We start from the raw sequence: 20,701 nt of genomic DNA on the forward strand, positions 1-20,701 counted from the left end.
ATTTGGGTCAGGTGTCTATTTTGGTAAGGATTCTGGCTTGTTTCACTTTCTGGTAAGCAAGGAAAGAGCTGGCCATTAACCTCCAGGTTAAGTCCAAAAATATAAGTGTTACTACTTTTTAATATTAATAACTCCATAAATACTTTCTTTTCCTTTTTCTCCCTCCAAGAGAAATGCCCTTCCATTTTATGTATGATTCTTGAAGTATTTCTTAACCTTGCTCATTCATATTTTTATGTTTTGTGATTTATTATTTTATTTTTCCTGGCTTAAAACTGAAGTTTATTAAATTTAACTTATTCACAAAAGATATTATTTAAATAGAAGCTTGTTTTCTACTGGATGAAAATGAAAGACTTTACATATTTCACAAATATGTTTTTATGGCACAAGATTTGGGCTTTTATTTACTTAGCCTGTCTTATTTTAAAAATCATTAATGACCTTTAAGTTTTAAATTTTATGTAGGGATATAATTTAATACCTTTTATTCTAACACTACAAACTAGGCAAAAACCATGGTTTAAAAATTTCAACCCAAGACTCATTTTGCTTGAATTAATTGAACTTGATGTGACCTGTATTTTTAAAAATTTACTTAACTTTTTAGATTTAGCCACTAGATATTTATTGAATTGGTGTAGTCCAGGCTGGTCATATACATCACATAAAAGGCAGTAATTTTTCTAAGGATATTTCAGATTGAAAGAGAATTTCCCAGATGGGTTTAAGATAACAGACCAGAGAATCTATATTCTGAACAGCAGACCACTACCCTACCACTTAACCCCATGGAATTGGAACTAAATCATTATTCTTTTGTTTAAGATTCCATCCATTATTTGAGGGAGAGAGCAGGTTTGGGGGGGGGGTGCAGAGGGAGAGAGAGAAACATACCGGATCCCAGGACCCCAAATCAGAACCTAAGCCAAAAGCAGATGCATAAACCAGCTGAGCCACCCAGGCGCCCCTAGATCATTATTCTTCATGATGCTTTTGGTAGAGGATATGGTTCTAGCTGTAATCTGGCTATACAGAGCAGAGTTAGGTTAGGCAGCCCTAGGCATATGGTAATGGCTAAGGGTACTGGCATGGTGTTATATGGTTCCTGGGAAGGGAGATAATAATAAGAGTCATCGTTCAAACTGAGACACATAGGTGTGAGAGTGTACTGTTAATAATTATGGGGAAGGGGATCCCTGGGTGGCGCAGCGGTTTAGTGCCTGCCTTTGGCCCAGGGCGCGATCCTGGAGACCCAGGATCGAATCCCATGTCGGGCTCCCGGTGCATGGAGCCTGCTTCTCCCTCTGCCTATGTCTCTGCCTCTCTCTCTCTCTGTGACTATCATAAAAAAAAAAAAAAAAAAAAAAAAAAAATTATGGGGAGGCATTAGGCTTAAACCAGAGCATATTGTCATCCCTTTTTAGTCACATGGGCTTTTAAGGATCAGAGACAGTATAAGTCAAATTGCTTGCCTAGTTGACTTGACATTCCTATTCTGTTCCCTATCTTGTTTCTACTCTGCTTTTTGTCCTGTAGGACAAATTTTGGAGACCAAGATGTGTGAACAAATAATAAAGAACAATGGGATGAATGGAAACTGTATAGGAATCCAAGATTATCTAAATTTTTATATAACCAAACTCCTTTTATGCAGTGTAGTCTGAATGTGTGAAATTTTATCAGTAAATGTTAAATACAAGTTTCACAGAACTGGTGTATTTATATATTAAATATAATTCTTTCAGTCCTAGGAGTTTTGAAGAAATACAATATGTTATTAGCATTTTTTTCTTAAGGATATGGAATTATCCATAGAATATGTCAATCCCAAACCAATTTTTCCATTATTAACGATTTAAATTTCCCTTTCCCTATCTTTTAATTGTCATATATATAGAAAATATTAGCTACTTTTAATATCAAAATGTGGAAAACCTCATCCAAATATAAATTATAAGAGTTTCTTTGGACTTTGTTCTAAGTTTTTGTTTTTTTTTCTTTTTCATATTGGGCTGAAATCTGCCACCCTTCCATCCATTGGTTCTAGTTCTGTTCTCTGGAGCAGCATGGAGTAAGTCTCTTCTATTAGAAGGCAGCTCTCATATCTTCCCCAATCACCTCTTCTAGACTGAATGTTCCCAGGTCCTCCACTTTTTATGTGAGATACTACTCATACTTATAAGCTTCATATTGATTCCCTTTGAATACATTATAATTATCAGTGTTTTCCCTAATAGAGTTAAAATGTGATGGCCCCAAATTTTAATTTTATGCCATAATTGTATGGTGTTGTGCACAGCAATGAAGAATATCCTGTACTATAACCCATGAATCAGACCCTACTAGAGCAGCTTCAGCTTATGTCAGGTATTTTTTTCTTAGCTATTCTTAACTGTTGGCTCATATTAAGACTTAAGGTCATCTAAAACCTGTCAGCTAAATAACGGTTGGGGCTCTCCTTTTTTTAGAAGGCATTTCTGCCTTAGTAATAAAGCTTTAGCAAGTGTAATTGTGAATGTTTTAGGGAACCTACAACAAATACACTTGAATGTGCTTAACATCTGTAAGCCTTGGTTTTATGTGACATAGACTCTCAATTTTACAGTTAAAATTTAAAAAGTTAAACATTACTCTGAGAACTTTAGCTGGAAATTTGATTTACAGTTTTGGAAAATGTTTTTGGCTCTTTGTAAATGGTTAATGATTGCAAAGCATCTCACTTAGGTCTCCTTTTGCAACATGTACTACATTTTTAAGAAAAAAAATGTGTATAATGAAATGCTGCCTGTAACTTGCTTGGGTAATTATCTAAAATAATAGATAGTTCATTGTAGGTTTTGTGCCCTAGAGCAAGATTTCTCAACCTCAGCACCATTGACATTCTTTGGATAATTCTTTGTTGTGGGTAGCTGTCCTGTGCACTGTAGGATATGTAACAGCATCACTGGCTTCTACCCACTAGATGCCAGTAGCGCATATCACTAACACCTCCTCTGCAGTTTGACCATCAAAAATATCTCTAGACATGGCCAAATGTTCCTGGAGGGCAAAATCTTCCCCAGTTGAGAACTACTGCCCTAGAGTATCAGAAGTATTTAAGTCAACTGGGTAATAGTTTTTACTTTAAATGTTTTCTATAATTGGAGTTAGAGCTCAGTATTTTTAGAATTATTTCTTTGTAGAGATGTTTTTTAAACTGTAGAAGATATAAAGAACCTTACGAGCAACAAATAGTTTTTTAAGTTCCTAGTTTCATCAAGTTTTCTTCCTAATACTGCTTTTTATCCCAGTTTGTCATCCCTGCTTTGTGATATGGTCCATAATCTTAATTAAGCATAGTATGTGTGACTGTTTAATGTATTAAGATTAAAGATTAAAAATCATACAACAGTAATAAATATGGTATTGACTAGGCTTACTGAGTTCAGATACTTGGTGTTTTGTAGTCTGTGATTAAATTTCTTGAAAATGTGCTTTTTATTTTATTAAATTCTTAGATTTTAAAATTAAATTGTATTATGTTTATTCTTCTACTCCACAATATAGCCAGCAGCCAGCTTCCGGTGTAGCCTACTCTCATCCAACTACAGTTGCTAGCTACACTGTCCATCAGGCTCCAGTAGCTGCTCACACAGTTACTGCTGCCTATGCACCAGCAGCCGCCACAGTTGCAGTTGCCAGGCCTGCTCCAGTAGCTGTTGCAGCTGCTGCAACAGCTGCTGCTTATGGAGGCTACCCCACTGCACATACAGCAACTGACTATGGTTATACCCAGAGACAACAAGAAGCACCACCACCACCACCCCCAGCTACTACACAGAACTACCAGGTACGAAAACTCCTAGTTTCAGTAGTCTTAACACATAGGCTTCAGCAGCCCTAGTGTATGATGTAATATCCAAGCCAGTGCTTATCAGACTTGGATCTTCAAAAATATACCTCTGATGATAGAAATGAATGTGTATTCTAAGGTAATTTAGGGGCACAGTCCAAGCATTAAGTACCCTTGTAGTGAGTTTTTTATTAATAATTCTCCTGGGTCCTTTTTATATCTATGTTTACTTTAATTAAAAGTATTTTATATTACTGGTTAAATCTTTAGCCAAGGTTTTCATAAAAATGACATAGGGAAGATGCTTCTTGTTTGTACTCTGGCATTATTCTTTCTCCTGTTTTGAGAACCAAGAGCCGAAACTGTATGGGCCAAATTCATAGTGTTCTCTTGGAACTTAACAAGGGCAGAAGTTCTGTTGCCTGTACATTCTTTCCCTCAAAGTATTCTTTTTTAGTATGTAAATTTGTTTTACAAATTGCTGCTGCTCTTATTCCTGTAGTTGCTTTTGGTTCAGTTTTACTGGGGATATGAAGATCTAATTCAATTCCCCTTTATAGTACTATGATTATTGTACTGAATTACTTAAATTTGGTTCTAATCCTTTTTTTTTTTTTTTAATTTATTTATTTATCTGAGAGAATGTGCAGGAGCTGGAGGAGAGGGAGAGAATGTCAAGCATACTCCCCACTGAGGGAGGAACCTGATGCAGGGCTCAGTCTCATTACCCTGAGATCATGATCTGAGCCGAAATCAAGAGTCAGACACTTAACTAACTGAGCTACCCAGGCACCCCTGGTTCTAATCCTTTAATAACCCACTTTCTGTTTGTTTGCTTTAGGATCTTCTGAACTTTGCCTAGTTTTTCTATATTCCTTCTAAAATATATTAATTGATTTTGTTAAGTAATGAATCAACATGTGAATTATAATATTAGTATTTTCTATTAATAACTGGCAAGTTATGAGGTGCCTGGGTGGCTCAGTTGGTTAAGTCTCCGACTCTTGATTTCAGCTCAGGTTGTGATCCTTGGGGTTGTGGGATTGAGCCCCACATCAGGCTCCATGCTCAGTGGGGAGTCTGCTTGAGATTCTTTCTCTCCTTCTTCCCTTCCCCTTGAGCTGTCTCCCTAAAATAAGTAAATCTTTATATATTAGGCAAGTTACTAAACTCAGAATTCCTTTTAGGATTGTTTTCATTATGTCCAGAAACAGAATGTAATAAATTACATTGTTTTTAATAGGGTGAATGAAGCCCATCATTTTCTGGGCTCTGCCTACTTCTTCAGCCTTTCCACCTGCCTGCATACCTCCTCATCCCTCCTTACTTTGTACAGTGTCAGAATTCACCCAGCTCATCTTGATCTTCACTGCCTTGGAGATTTATATATAGTGTTCCTTGTCCCTGGAACCTGTATTCTCCTTTCCTCTCTTCCACCCAGAAGCTCCTATTCATTATGTTAATGATAGTAGTAAATAGGGGTGCTTGGGTGGCTCAGTCGGTTAAGCATCCAACTTTTGATCTCAGCTCAGGTCTTCTTTGGGCTCTGTGCTGGGGATGGAGCCAACTTTTAAAAAGTAAGTTAATAAAAATAATAGTGGTAAATAAAGAAGAATGAAAAGAAAGCTGGAGTAAAAAAGCTTCAGACTTACAGGTGGTCTTTACTACGAAATCCATTTTTAAAGCAAAACTGCTATGAATTTCTTAATAGAATTTTTTTTTTTTTTTTAAAGATTTGAGTGAGAGAGGGCAGCCCCGGTGGCACAGCGGTTTAGCGCCGCTTGCAGCCCAGGGTGTGATCCTGTAGACTGGGGATCGAGTCCCACATCAGGCTCCTTACATGGAGCCTGCTTCTCTCTCTGCCTGTGTCTCTGCCTCTCTCTCTCTCTCTCTCTCTCTCTGTTTCTCATGAATAAATAAATAATCTTAAAAAAAAAGATTTGAGTGAGAGAGAGAGGGAGAGAGGCAGAATGAATCTTCAAGCCGACTCCCCACTGAGCACAGAGGGCCCCACAGGGCTAGATCCCAGGACCCTGAGTTCATAACCTGAGCCTAAATCAAGATTCTGCTGCTTAACTGACAGAGCCACCCAGGTGTCCCTTTCTTAATAGAATTTTAAAGATACGCATTATTTTTTAAAGTGTTTTAGTGATTTTTTTTTTCTGATGTGAAAATTAAACATGCTGGGATCCCTGGGTGGCGCAGCGGTTTGGCGCCTGCCTTTGGCCCAGGGCGCGATCCTCGAGACCCGGGATCGAATCCCACGTCGGGCTCCCTGGTGCATGGAGCCTGCTTCTCCCTCTGCCTGTGTCTCTGCCTCTCTCTCTCTCTGTGACTATCGTAAATAAATAAAAAAAATTTAAAAAAAAATAAAAAAATAAAATTAAACATGCTGCTTGAAATGGTTTGACCTTATTTTCAAAGTTCAGAGTTGAGTGCCCTTTGTTTTGAGTCTGACTTTTATACCTAGGTCTGTAAGTTAGTTTTTCATTTTCCTTTATTACACTTTTACATAGTAGAGTTAGAGTTTTTTCCTGCCGCTTCACTTATATAGCAAGATTTTCTTTTATTCCCTTTCTTTAGGACTCCTACTCCTATGTAAGATCCACTGCTCCTGCTGTAGCATATGATAGTAAGCAGTACTACCAACAGCCCACAGCAACTGCTGCTGCTGTAGCAGCTGCTGCCCAGCCTCAGCCTTCTGTTGCTGAAACCTACTATCAGACAGGTGGGTTTTATTAGCATACACAGTTTCATTGAAAACTACTGAAATATATTGTTTGGTGTGTTTAATGAAGGTACCCTTTTGAGTCCACCTAAGCTCATTGTATTACGTTATCTAAAGAAGCAGGTTCTAGCTGTGTGCTTCTCTTCTTCTACATGCCTTTGAGTGCCCAAGAGGGAGAGAGCTATAGGGGCAAATCATAATCATGTCCTTTTCTCCCAGAAATGTATTTTATTTCTGGTCTCTGCCTTATAGTTCTCTTGCTGCTATGAAATAAGTTGTACAAAAAGAGTTGTGATAACTTCTGGCCACATCCTTATCTTCCCCAGAAGTACCCAGAACATACTGCTGACTGCCTTTGTGTAACCAGTGGATACCTTTTGTGGGCCCATATTTTTAATTCCTCTTTCTCTGATCTGTAATGACAGTTGGTCCTGTTTCTAGCTTCTGATATTACAGTAAATATAATGGCTTAAATACGGGAAATACTTTGTTTTCAAAGAAGCCTACATATTTGTAGTCTTCCTTTTCTCTTTTTCTTTTTTAAAGATGTATTTATTTTGGAGAGAGAGAATGTGGGAGCAAGGGGAGGGGCAGAGGGAAAGAATCTCAGTCAGGAGTCAGATGCTGAGCCACGCAGGCACCCCAAGTAGTCTTTAAGAGATGAAATTTTTGATAGAGATTCAGTTGAAAATTTAAAGTTGAGTTCAGAAAAGTAGACAGTTCCTTTTTTAGTTATTTTTGAAGGATCATGAGAGTGTGGGTGAGTCTTGGATTAGGAAGGAGTAGGACTGGCTTCTGGTACTGGCTTTACCACTAATGTCGGTGAGTGATTTTTACCTCTTTTCATCAATATTCTCTTATTTGTTAATGAGGTAGTTGACCCAGATCTCTCTAGGGTACTTTTAATTCTAAGATTTCTATGAGTCCCTTAAAAGTGATATAAAAATATTTTGAATTATAATGACCGACTTTTCTTATAGTTTCTTCTCTAATGATTTGTGGGTACACTGAGCTGTAGTGAACTTCCTGATTAATTAACAAAGGTAGATTGTGTTTCAGAGTCAGAAGAACTTTTAGTCTTAGCTCTGACATGGACTATCTGACTTGCAAGTCATTTAGCTCTTGGACATTAGTTTCCTTTTGTAAAATGTCCTCATCTGTGTGTTATGTGGATCAAGTTTTATACTACATGTAGGTAACAGTTTTATAAATTCTTAAGTGCTATTTATTTAAGATGCCTTAACTAAACTAAACTAAACCCCCTGATATTTGGGCCTTTATCAGGAATTATATTTGTATGCTTTAGTGATCATTAATAAATGATTAATTAATTTAGAGCTTGAAAATAAGGTTCATAAGATTCTTAAAGCATTCATTTATTTTGAATATAGTCAAGGGCAGCAGAAAGTTTAGCAGAAACATGTAGTCATTTAAACTGTTTGAAGGATTAAGTCCATGGCACCTTATGAGTTGGTATTAGACTGAAGTTCATTATAAAAAATGTGATGAATGACATGTGAACAAGTTCAGTATAGTTAAACAGTGAAATTTTACTGTGATTTAAAATCATATTTGAGGCTCTTTATTTTGTTTACAATGTTAAGTATAACCCTCGAGTTAGACTGACTAGCCCAAACACACACACACACACACACACACACACACACACTGTTCTAAAGACTTTATTACACCTGTTTTAGGTACTATTGCTATTTCAGTTAGTTGTAAATTTGGACAAAACCCTATTTGGGAAATACATAAAGCATCTGGGAAGGGACAGTAAAAGAATTTATGTAGATGTTATATTTTAGATGTTATGTAGATGTTATAGATTTTATTCAGTTGGTGATAAGAATTTCAACCCTTTTACCAAGAAATTGCTAGCATTAAATTTACAGTTGATGTTTACACTTACTTTTTCTAATTCTCAAGGATATTGGTACAACTATTGAAGTTCACCTTTCTAATTTTCTGATAACTCTTTCCTATTTTAGCCCCCAAAGCGGGTTATAGCCAAGGTGCAACTCAGTATACACAAGCCCAGCAAACTCGACAAGTGACAGCCATAAAACCAGCCACACCAAGTCCAGCGACCACTACTTTCTCCATTTATCCCGTATCTTCCACCGTACAGCCAGTAGCAGCTGCAGCTACTGTGGTGCCATCCTATACCCAGAGTGCTACTTATAGTACCACGGCAGTTACTTATTCTGGTAAGACAAACTGTGTTTAAATGAGTAAATAAGTTAGAAACTTCTTAGAAACTATCTTGATGTTCTGTGGAATGGTGTCACTCTAATAGCAAGAATTGAATTCATTGATAGATGTTGATACATGTATAAAATGTGACAAATGGACCATACTCAAGTTGTGTTTTGGCATGTTGTATGTTGTTGTTTTGTTTATTTTTTTTTTTTTTAAGATTTTTTTATTTAATCATGAGAGACCCAGAGACAGAGGCAGAGGGAGAAGCAGGTTCCCTATGGGGATCCTGATGTGGGATTTGATCCCAGGACCCTAGGATCATGACCTGAGCTCAAGGCAGAAGCTCAACCACTGAGCCACCCAGGTTTCCCTGTTGTTTTGTTTAAACCAGGAGATAATAACAATGTAAAATGCTCTTTGAGAGTTTGAAAGCAGTATCAGTTCTGGGCCTAACATTGCAATTAGAGAAAAATAACACCTAGTATTTACAGAGTCATTTTTTTCCTGACTTTTCCAAATGAATTTGAAAACTTAAGGTTAATGTTCAGGGACTACCACTGACAAATTGTTTTGTATTGTTTATTTCAGCCGACAGGGAACTACTTCTTTATATTTATTATCAGGAATAAGTAATGGTGAAAATATTGGGTAGCCTTTGTAAATATCTATAAGATTGTTATATAACACATGTCTTTTGGAAGGACAGAGTAGCTTTATTTTCCTTTAAAAAAAAATCACATGTTGGGCAGCCCCAGTGGCTCAGCGGTTTAGCGCCGCCTTCAGCCCCAGGAGTGATCCTGGACACCCGGGATCAAGTCCCACGTCAGGCTCCCTGCATGGAGCCTGCTTCTCCCTCTGCCTGTGTCTCTGTTTCTCATGAATAAACAAATAAAATCTTTTTTAAAAAATGACATGTTTATTATCTTAAGGAAATTATTTCCTTAATAAAATAATCATTATATTAAGAATGGTATAATCGCTAAAACCTTCTTACTATGTCCACTGCTTTTGCTAATTTCTAGCTGAGGTACTTTGCATTATTTCAGTAATTAAAATCACATGTTGCTTTTTTATAGACAGTAACCTCGTAGTTGGTTTCCTTGGTCTCCATCTTATTTCTCAATACCTTGTCCTCCTCTCTTTCTATGAAGGATTTAAGGCAATATGGGCAATTTTAGTTCTTACTTCTTGATTCTTTGTTGCATCTTGGTGTTAAGAGCCAAACTACTGAATTAAAATTGGTTTGTTGTTGTTTTTCAAAATTTGTTTAGAAAGAGAGAGTGGGCACTGCATAAGTAGGGGAGGAGGGACAGAGGGGAAGAGAGAATCTCAAGCAGGCCTCACACCCTGCCCAATGTAGGGCTCTTTCCCATGATCCCAAGATTGCAACCTGAGCCAACATCAAGGGTCAGATGTTTAATGGACTGAGCCACCCAGGCGCCCTGTTTTTCAGAGATTTTTTTTTATTTCTTACCCTTTGCTAAAGGCTTATGCTAGATGCTGGGGATACAGTGGTGAATTAGGCAGACATGGAATATTTAGGAACAGTTTGTTGTGGCTAGAATACAGGATATATGGGGTAAATATCAGGAGATACAGCTGGAAATGTCAGTGTGAAAAGCCACATAATGCTCTGTTATGGTGTCTGTCTTTATCTTGTGGGCCAAAGGGTGCCAAAAAGGAGATCTTCAGAAAAGGAGCAGTGGAAACAGATTTTAAGTTAACTGTGACAACCATGCAGAAATGAATTGAGAGTGAGGAGAAGTTGTTATTCTTAGGATCTGTCATTCAGATTTGCACCCATACAACTTTTCTACCCCTCTTTATCTCTGATTAATCATTTATAACTGTAAATGGAATTATTTCGGTGAAATCTGACTGGACACACTTTTTTTTTTAATGTACATTCAACAAAATAAGGAGTACGAATTTTCCTTTCCTATTATTGCTTCTGTTATATATGTTCTCCTCTTCCTCTTTTCTAGCTCTCTTCCATTGTCTCAATTACTTGAATATATCTTACTTAGAATGAAGTTAATTATTTTTATTTACTGCTATATTACATGAGCAATACATCATTTAAAATTATAAACTCGGGGGATCCCTGGGTGGCTCAGCGGTTTCGCGTCTGCCTTTGGCCCAGGGTACGATCCTGGAGTCCCGGGATCGAGTCCTGCATCGGGCTCCCGGCATGGAGCCTGCTTCTCCCTCTCCCTCTGCCTGTGTCTCTGCCTGCCTCTCTCTCTCTTTCTCTCTCTCTCTCTCTCTCTCTCTCTCTCTATCATAAATAAATAAAAATAAATAAAATAAAATTATAAACTATAAAAATTTTTTAAATAAAATTAAAAACTATAGATTAAAAAAATTAAATCCCTAGACATGTACCCCTAGATACTAATTACCATTAACATTTTGGTGCATGTCTTTAGTTTTCTTCATGGGAATATACATATGCAGTATATATATGTTTTTTATAAAAATGAATTTGTCTAATGCATACTATTAATTGCTTTTTTCTCATTGTAAATGTTCTTATGTCACTGAGTGCATGATACATGATTCTTTTGATTTATATTTTTCCCAGCCTTTTATTTTAGAAAATTTTAAGTCTGCAAAAAATTTGAAAACATAGTATAAATGTCTGTATACCATTTACCTAGATTTACCAATTATTAGTATTTTACCATATTTGCTTTATCTCTTAAAACCTATTTTCAAATGGGTCAGCATTATAAGTTACAGATGACCTGATGCTTTTCCTGGAATTCTTCAGCCAGTATTTCCTAATAAGGGCATTCTTTTACATTACCACATGCAAATCATAAAAAGGAATTGAACATGGTTGTTATCAAATTTGTTTAGTTGTCCACAAGTGTTTTTTATGGCTGAGCTTTCTATGTGTTTGGTGTCTTTGTGCTATGTTTTAAATTCAGGGTCTAATCAAAGATCATGTATTGTACTTGGTTGTCATATCTTTGTTAGTTTCACTTTCCTTTAATGTAGAATACTCCATTTTTATCTTGACTCTCATGACCTTGACATTTTTTAAGAGATCAGAACAGTTTGTCCTGTAGACTATCCCACAAGTGGATTTATCTGCTTTCTTTATGCTTAGATTTTGGCAGCTTTTTAGTCAGTAAAACTACCTGAGTGAACTTCTGCATTTCATAACCTCAAGAGCACAAAAGTAATGCTATAAATTCCTTATTGATGATGCCAAGTATACTCACTGCTTAAAGTGGTAACTACCAGATCTCTTCATTTTAAGGATACCTTTTTTTCCCCTTTGTAATTAACCAAGTAATCTATGGGCCTGTTACCCAACAACTTTTCACTCTGTGGTGGTAGATCTTTGAAAATCTCTTAACCTGAATCAAGTTGTACAGTGATGTATGTAAAAATCTTTCTACATTGATTCTTAGCACTCTTCTCTAAGGAAGAGCTCCCATCCTTCCTTTTCTAGTATTACTATGGACTCATTTTTGAGGTTGTCATTCAGCGTAGTATAAACCATTACTCATTTTTCTTTTTGAGGTGCATATTTTCCTAGATTTGGCCAATGAGATCCTCCTTTTCAGACTAGCTCCAGAGTCTTCTGGACTTGGCATCATTATTCTCTGAGCACTTTTTTCTTTTTGGCACAGTAAGATATTACTGATACACTTCAAGCATTTCATGCCCAAGTCTCACAATCAACCATTTCACAAAGGAGCTGTGGTTTCTAATAAGGTATTTAGAAATCAGAATTTATGCTTAGAAATAGTTTTTAATGGCTCCATAATATTTTGTTATATGGATGTACTCTTCCTGGATGTAGATTTTAAAGTTTCTGTCTTGGGATGCTAGGTTTCATATTATGGAAAAACTAGAAATAACATTGGATAAAATAATCTTTCTATGGAAAGAGTCCTGTATTTGCCAGTTGTTGCTGTATGATAAATTTCTAGCAATTCCTGTTACATCAAAGGGTATGCACTTTAAAAAAAAAAGTGCTATACACAGTGTGAGATTGCCATCCCAGAAAGATCATTGTTAGGGCTTATGAGTTCTATATGTGCAGTTCTATGTCTGCTCTTTTTTTCATCTTATTAAAATGAGTTCTAGAATATTGGTACCTGCTAAATGGTGGCTTGTAACATGCTAAATTTACTATTGAAATGGTATGTTTTGTTTCTGATATTGTACATTTAAAAATTATATATATATATTTTTTTTTTTTTTTTTTTTTTTATGATAGGCACACAGTGAGAGAGAGAGAGGCAGAGACACAGGCAGAGGGAGAAGCAGGCTCCATGCACCGGGAGCCCGATGTGGGATTCGATCCCGGGTCTCCAGGATCGTGCCCTGGGCCAAAGGCAGGCGCCAAACCGCTGCGCCACCCAGGGATCCCTAAAAATTATATTTCAACTTAATGTGTAACTTATTAACTGATCAGCATTTTTAATAAAAGTGTTTTTTCTTTCATTTTTTTTTTAATAAAGATTTTATTTATTCATGAGAGACACAGAGGAAGGAGAAGCAAGCCCCATGGAAGGAGCCTGATGTGGGACTTGTTCCTGGGAATCTAGGATCAGGCCCTGAGCCAAAGGTAGACGCTCAACCACTGAGCCACCCAGGTGTCCCAAAGTATTTTTTTTTTCCTAGAGGAGGAGGGAGAGGGTGAGAGAGAATCCCAGCAGGCTCCACACCCAGCTTGTAGCCCAACACAGGGCTTTATCTCAAAACTCAAGATTGTGACCTGAGCCTAAATCAGGAATTGGATACTTAACCGATCAAGTTACCCAGGCACCCCTAATAAAAGTACTTTTTAAGTGAAACTGTTTTAGCCCTCAAAAATTGAGCTTTTACTTAGAGATGCAGCCTTATATTTGTTTTCCCATAATACTTTTACAAGAAATGTACATTTGTTTGCTAGTACTTATAGGAGATTAAGTAGTAAACTATACTTAAGCTTACCTTTTATTAGTTATAAATACATGTGTGCAAATGGAGATTATTTTGTAAATATTACACTTAGCCTGGTGATTTTTGTGATCTAAATAACTCAGTGTTTAAAGCACCTCACAATCTCTTAGCCTATTTTCTCATCTGTCAAATAAGAATAATAAAGCCTTATTGATCTGAGACTTCACTGTCATACTGTCAATCCTCAATTTAAAAAAAAAAAAAAAACAGGGATGCCTGGGTGGCTCAGCGGATGAGCATCTGCCTTTGGCTCAGGTGGTGATCCCAGAGTCCTGGGATCAAGTCCTGCATTGGGCTCCTCACGGGGAAGTCTGCTTCTCCTTCTGCCTATGTCTCTGCCTCTCTGTGTGTCTCTCATGAATAAATGAATAAAGTCTTTAAAAATAAATAAATTAAAACAAAAACAAAGATCCTGGAAGTCCTGGTCATCTAGCATTGTAGGATGTTATTGCCCTTAATGCTACTTTTTGTTTTCTTATTATATTAATTCATGAGGTTACATTCAAGTGGCATTTTTGCAGTTTCTGTACACAACAGCTAGTCATTTGGAAAATGTCTGTTTAAAAAATGTCATAAGAGCAGCCCTAGTGGCTTATCGGTTTAGCGCCGCCTTCAGTCCAGGGTGTTATCCTCGAGACCTGGGATGAGTCTCATGTCAGGCTCCCTGCATGGAGCCTGCTTCTCCCTCTGCCTGTGTCTCTGCCTCTCTCTCTCTCTCTGTCTCTCATGAATAAAGAAAATCTTTTAAAAAAAAAATAATAAAATTTTTAAAATGTCATAAAAATCATGGTCCTAGCCAGTTATAATTCAAGAATAGCTTTGTTAGTTTTAACTAGACAATTTATGCTGTTTTAAGAGCGGAGTTTAAACTGTACATATTTCTGCCTATAACTGAGTGTGAATTTAATTATTCTTCTGTAACATTTTTAAGTAACATAGGACATTGGTAAGACTGACCAGAGGGGTATATTGATCTATAGAGTTTTCCCTTAGACCAATTACATCAGTTGTTTTCTAATTTTTTTAATCTGATTATCTGCTTCTTAGTAAGCATAAAAAGCAGCTTACCTACTTCTTCCTACTTTTTTTTTTTTTTAAAGATTTTATTTATTTATTCATGAGATACACAGAGAGAGGGAGAGAGAGAGGCAGAGACACAGGCAGAGGGAGAAGCAGGCTCCATGCAGGGAGTCCGACATGGGACTCGATCCCGGGTCTGCAGGATCACGTGCTGGGCCTAAGGCAGGCGCCAAACCGCTGAGCCACCCAGGGATCCCTCTACTTTTACTTTTAGATGTTTTCTTCTCTTACCATACTCTCTACCTTTCTAGATATTTCTAGTTTCAGATACCTGTGATTCTGACTTAACCACGCATCTTAAATCCTCACCTTTCCAATTCTTGTTTTCTTATCTGTGTAGATGCCTCCGAGCTAGTGGGTCATAAGTCTTTTCAACATAGCAGTCTGCATTTGAGAGACCAAAAAGCTCATTTTTCCTTAAGTAATTTTTCTGTGCCATGCGGCAACTAGGAATATTTCTCTTAAGCCTTACGTGACTCTTTGCCCGCTCAATTCCACTTGAGAATAAAAAGAAGTCTTACTAGAATGTGATAAATAGGGAGTCCACCAAATTTCCAGAGATCTTAGTTTAGAAAAGGGGTAGTTTTCCAATTTTGAGATAGGCTTATAAGTAAGATCAGCAGCTTTGTCACTTTTATTTTTTTATTTATTTATTTTTTGCTTTGTCACTTTTAAAACTTATATAGATTTAAGTCTATAAATCACTGAATGAATGTACACAACATGTATATGTTACGTCTGTCAGTAACTAGGTTTGCTTATTCATTAAAGACTTTGAGCAGTGGAAATGGATAGAATACATACATTAAACCAGAAAACACAGTGCTCTTTTTCTTTTGGAGGATGAAAACTAATGTATTTGGTCCTTAATTCCGAAATGTTTTATCTGTTGTCCTATATATTCATCTGAACTCGAACTCTGTATCACAGATTTCTGCTAAGGTTTCTTCACCTTGCTTCTCCAAACCAGCTTCTTTCAGTGACTTGCTTTAATCAGTTGCACAACCCATCAGTCAGTCACTGGGATTCAAAATCCTGGCGTGTTTTTCTATTCTTTTATATATTCTATCCTCTTAGCCACCAAGCAGATAAAAATTTTACTTTCATGAATTTCTTTTCTTCTGTCTAGTATCCTAGTTCAGACTCTCAAAATTCAACCCTTCCCAAATTGTATGCAGAAGAATTCTTTTGGGGAAAATATTAACAGATTTTGCAACTACGTAAATTTGTATCTCTGGTATCCTACCAACTGAACTATAAGTTTCACAAAGTTAGGGAGCAAATCTTATACTGTTTTATGCCTTTATAGCATCTGGCAGGTGCTGAGTTAAAAACTTGTTGATTGACTTACATAAAAAGAAAGTGAGGACTCCTGGGTGGCTCAGTGGTTGAGCGTCTGCCTTCTGCCTTTGGCTCAGGGTGTGCTCGCAAGTCCCGGGATTGAGTCCCACCTCGGGCTCCCTGTGAGGAGCCTGCTTCTCCCTCTGTCTATGTCTGTGCCTCTCTGTCTCTCATGAATAAATAAAACCTTTTTTTTTTTTTAAAGTAAAGTAAATAAGATTTTTCCAGGTTTTGTAAGATATTCATTATTTGTAAATATGCACGTGTAAATCTGCCTTTATTCACAGAATTTACTGAATTTAAATTTATAGCATTTAACTTGGCCTTTTGTAATTATGTAACATAATCTTTGTTTGATTTTATTTGTAAGGTACATCTTATTCAGGTTATGAAGCAGCAGTGTATTCAGCTGCATCCTCCTACTACCAACAGCAGCAGCAGCAACAGAAGCAGGCGGCAGCGGCAGCAGCAGCTGCTGCTGCAACAGCTGCCTGGACAGGGACCACCTTTACTAAAAAAGCACCATTCCAAAATAAACAACTGAAACCAAAACAGCCTCCCAAACCACCCCAGATTCACTATTGTGATGTTTGTAAGATCAGCTGTGCTGGACCACAGGTACTTACGTTGTATGTTTTAGTTTTACCACGAGTCTTCAGTGGTTATTGTTGGTAGTTAAGTATGGTTGATATTCTAATTCTTACACTCATGGAGAAGGTTTACATTTTCTTTCCTGTTAGCTTTTAGCTAACACATATTTCAATAAACAGTCTTTTCTTTTTTAAGAAGTATTTGTGTTGAGGTACAGGAATTCTATTAAGAAAAAACTTATAAAGTGATTATGAACGAAAATGAAAAATGGGCAAATTATACCTTTTTTTCATGAAAGATAACTTTGCTCTTTAAATAAAACTTAAATTTAACTTAAAAGTTTAATATTCAAATTAATTGGAGTTGGGGATAAGATTGAATTTTTATTTCTCTTTTAGCATCTACACCTTGCTTTATAAAGCCTTTATACAAAATTCTTCAACTTAACATAGTTGACTCTTGATTTCCTTCAAGGCTTTTCTGCGAGGTCCATTTTGAGTATATGAATAGAATTTTACAGCTGAAAAAGGATGACCATAGAGAGAATTTAGTCTTACATACTTGAATTAAAGATAAGTTTGTCAAATGTATTATTTTTTAGAGCATATAAATGGCAGAAGAAAATTATCTTTCTGGAATATTAAAAATCCTTAAAATAAGCCCTTTTAACAATCAAGTTTGCAGGATAGCATTTCTAATAAGACTGATTTTTTTGTTCATGCTTTATAGAATATTACTTATTTCTGTATAATCTCTGTGAGATAATAGAAACTTTGGGACAAGAAAGATGTGGGAAGTGTCTTTTTCAAAAATATCAACTAATGAAACATGTAAAATTTCTATCCCCCCCCCCCCCCCCCCCCCGGTTTTTCTCCTGGTTGCTACACGTAAAATATGTAATTTAGGCATGAGTGTTTTATAAAGTCTAATGTATTTAACCCTTATCCCAATGTTATTTGTTAATTTCCTTAAAAATGTCTTATAGAAGAATTGACCAGCAATTTGGCAAAGGCATGTTATTAGAAAGGAACAGTCTTTGTAGTAGTTTCTTTCAGTTATATTGTCTTTGCCCCACCTGTGTACATTCTTTTTAATTTACCAGATTAGTTTTATCTACTTTTTAATACTGCTTGTTTTAGATTATTTTCAATGAACAGCATTCCCTGAGTTATACAAATTAGGGAATAACTGTGGACTATTTAATATGGGACTAGTTAAATAAAACCTTCTTTCTCCCTATTTTGAGTGTGATAGGAAACAGTTTCATTGTAAGTATGTGGCCAGGGTAGAGGGAGCAGGTAAGAAATGGTGGCAGGGACACAGGATTAAACATGGAAGGGAGTACATCCTACTCTGTGGTAGCTATTGAGAGCGGATGATGCTATTAGTGGCAAATGTATACCTAAGAGATGTGTTGAATATCTGGTACCCATATAGATAGAACATGTCTAGGAGCATAGGTGAGAAGTAGCATTTAGAATGAGGCTCACTGTTGATTTGGAGTGTCTAGATTTTTACAAAAGAACAGGCCAGCGATAATTCTGCAAGTGAAAGGCAGTGTCTTAAGGGGCTAATGAGCTCAGAGAAAAGCATCATTGACATTGTGCGTTAGAATCTAGGTAGTTGTGGACATGAGGAGGGAGAGTAAGGTTCAGACTTAGGGGCCATGGTTCCAGTCGTATTACTGTATGGCTTTGGACAAGTTGAAGATCTTCACTTCTTTGGGCTTTTGTTTCCTCACTTATTAAGGACTTGCCCTAAATAATTGAGGCTCACACTGCTCCATGGAGCCACTTTAGGCCACTGCAGATCATGAGAATCAGATGACTGGGTCTTAGGTCTCCCTCTTTTGTTTCAAAAACAGAGCAACTTTCCCTGCTTCTGCATAAGATTTCACTTGGAGAGAGCATTCTCTTTTTTAAAAATTAGAAAATCATTGTTTTTAGGTAATCTCTGTAAAGTTCCATCAAGCTCTGAAATTCTGTGATGAATGTACAATTTTATGCTAATGATACGTCTGTCTTAAAAACAATCATAAAAATAAAACATGAAAATGGAACTATTTGGCCCCATTCAAGAAAAAAGAAATAGCAATCCTTATTAACCTCCTCATTTTAATAAATCTGCCTTCTTTAATTATCTGATTCCAGACAATTTTTAATATATAATTTCATTATTTTGTTGACTCATATTACAATAATACTGTTTTTCCTAGAAAATATATATAATTTTGGCTATTGCATATTTTAAATAAGCTTTATTCAGGATAGTATGGGTTCTATATGAAAAAGCATTCTGAGTTAGAAAAGTTATATAAATAAATATACCTGCTCCTATAAAATATCTTGTTACCACTTTTTTTTCATGATATAGATACATTGCCTCCCTCATCTTAATTCTACAATTAAATAATTTGTTCAGTGATCACTCTGTCCATCATTATACATAACCATCATACATAAGTAATAAAAGGATTCAAATTCTTAAAACTGGAAGTGGTTAGCTTATATTGATAATATGGCTATATATGAAGGTTCTTTGTAAATCAGCGTGTTAGGTAAATGTATTCTTGATAAAGTACAGAGAACGACAGGTATATCACATTTATAGGGAATCCTACGTGCTCTTGTTCAGTTGCTTTTTCAGTCGTTCAGTGCTCATTTTTAAGTGAGTATCAGAGATTTGAGAATTGAAATTTCAAATGATACAGATAGAAAATAAGCAAAGCAAAATTTATCCTTTTTGTTTGAAACAGACTTATAAAGAACATTTAGAAGGACAAAAACATAAAAAAAAAGAAGCCGCATTGAAAGCTTCACAAAATACCAGCAGCAGCAACAATTCTACTCGTGGGACTCAAAATCAGCTACGTTGTGAGCTCTGCGATGTGTCTTGTACAGGAGCAGATGCATATGCTGCCCACATTCGTGGTGCTAAGCATCAGAAAGTAGGTGTTCTTTCCCACACACCCTTATGTCTTACTCTGTTTTCTTTTACTTTTTCAATGGAGGGTTTAAATATAGGTGACTTTAAAACTTGAACACTGAGTGGATTATAAGCCTTGTTTATATGCTAATATACATAAAGGTAGCATCAAATACTCATTGTTTAAAGGAAAGACTGGAGAATTTTTTCTTTAAATTAAAGGAGATCATTTATTCTGCCAATTAGAAATTTGTTGTATGATTATTAATTTTCTTCTTGTCATGCTTAAGTCCTGGTTAGGTATTTATGTAGCCAAGTTGATTTCATCTTTTTCTGCCTTGGTTTCCTCATCCTGTGGTAAATGGAATATGTGTCAAAGTCTACTTCACAGAGATAGTTTTGAAAGCAATGAGTTTTATGTATACAAATGAAAACACAACAAAGAAAAACATAATTCAGATTTTTATTTTATAAAGTCTTTTATTGCCAGCTTGGAACAACTAAGAGTATTCCCTGAGTTATCAAAAAAGGGCTGATTTTGTTTAGTGTATGTTTAAAGCAGAGAATGTATATATACTTTAAGGTTTTTATTTAAAATGATGAAAAAATAAATATCCATTTCCTTGTTTTCTAAAAATATACTCTTTCAGACGAAGTAAAAAATCTATACTTTTTGAGTTTCTTAACAAATGTGCTTTTATTTTGTAGGTGGTTAAATTACACACAAAACTTGGTAAACCCATTCCTTCAACAGAACCAAATGTTGTTAGCCAAGCTACTTCTTCAACAGCTGTGTCTGCTTCAAAACCGACTGCCTCTCCCTCAAGCATTGCAGCAAGCAATTGTACTGTGAATACTTCATCAATTGCAACTTCTTCAGTGAAAGGTCTTACAACTACAGGAAACTCGTCTCTTAATAGCACATCCAACACTAAAGTATCAGCAGTGCCTACAAATATGGCTGCCAAGAAAACATCTACACCCAAAATAAACTTTGTTGGCAAGTACTTAAGATTCTGTGTTCCTCCTAA

At 36.2% G+C, this 20,701-nt stretch overlaps 1 protein-coding gene across 4 annotated transcripts in view; it reads left to right on the top strand.

The window, feature by feature from the left end:
* The window catches only part of ZFR (zinc finger RNA binding protein), an 87,881-nt gene that overhangs the window by 17,051 nt on the left and 50,129 nt on the right, over positions 1-20,701 (top strand). For 2 of the 4 annotated variants that reach the window (XR_007410419.1, XM_025436214.3), the window contains exons 3-9: positions 2,051-2,074; positions 3,550-3,832; positions 6,419-6,563; positions 8,558-8,776; positions 16,525-16,772; positions 19,501-19,692; positions 20,379-20,670. Coding sequence is in view for 3 of the 4 variants with exons in the window: in XM_025436214.3 (XP_025291999.1) it covers positions 2,051-2,074; positions 3,550-3,832; positions 6,419-6,563; positions 8,558-8,776; positions 16,525-16,772; positions 19,501-19,692; positions 20,379-20,670 (1,403 nt within the window). In the remaining variant the exon portion in view is untranslated. Of the gene's footprint in view, positions 1-2,050; positions 2,162-3,549; positions 3,833-6,418; positions 6,564-8,557; positions 8,777-16,524; positions 16,773-19,500; positions 19,693-20,378; positions 20,671-20,701 lie in introns of those variants that run through there. The other 2 variants (XM_049109405.1, XM_025436215.3) reach the window with 2 other exon arrangements.

Source organism: Canis lupus, chromosome 4 (assembly GCF_003254725.2).
Source record: "Canis lupus dingo isolate Sandy chromosome 4, ASM325472v2, whole genome shotgun sequence".
Classification (NCBI taxonomy): domain Eukaryota; kingdom Metazoa; phylum Chordata; class Mammalia; order Carnivora; family Canidae; genus Canis; species Canis lupus.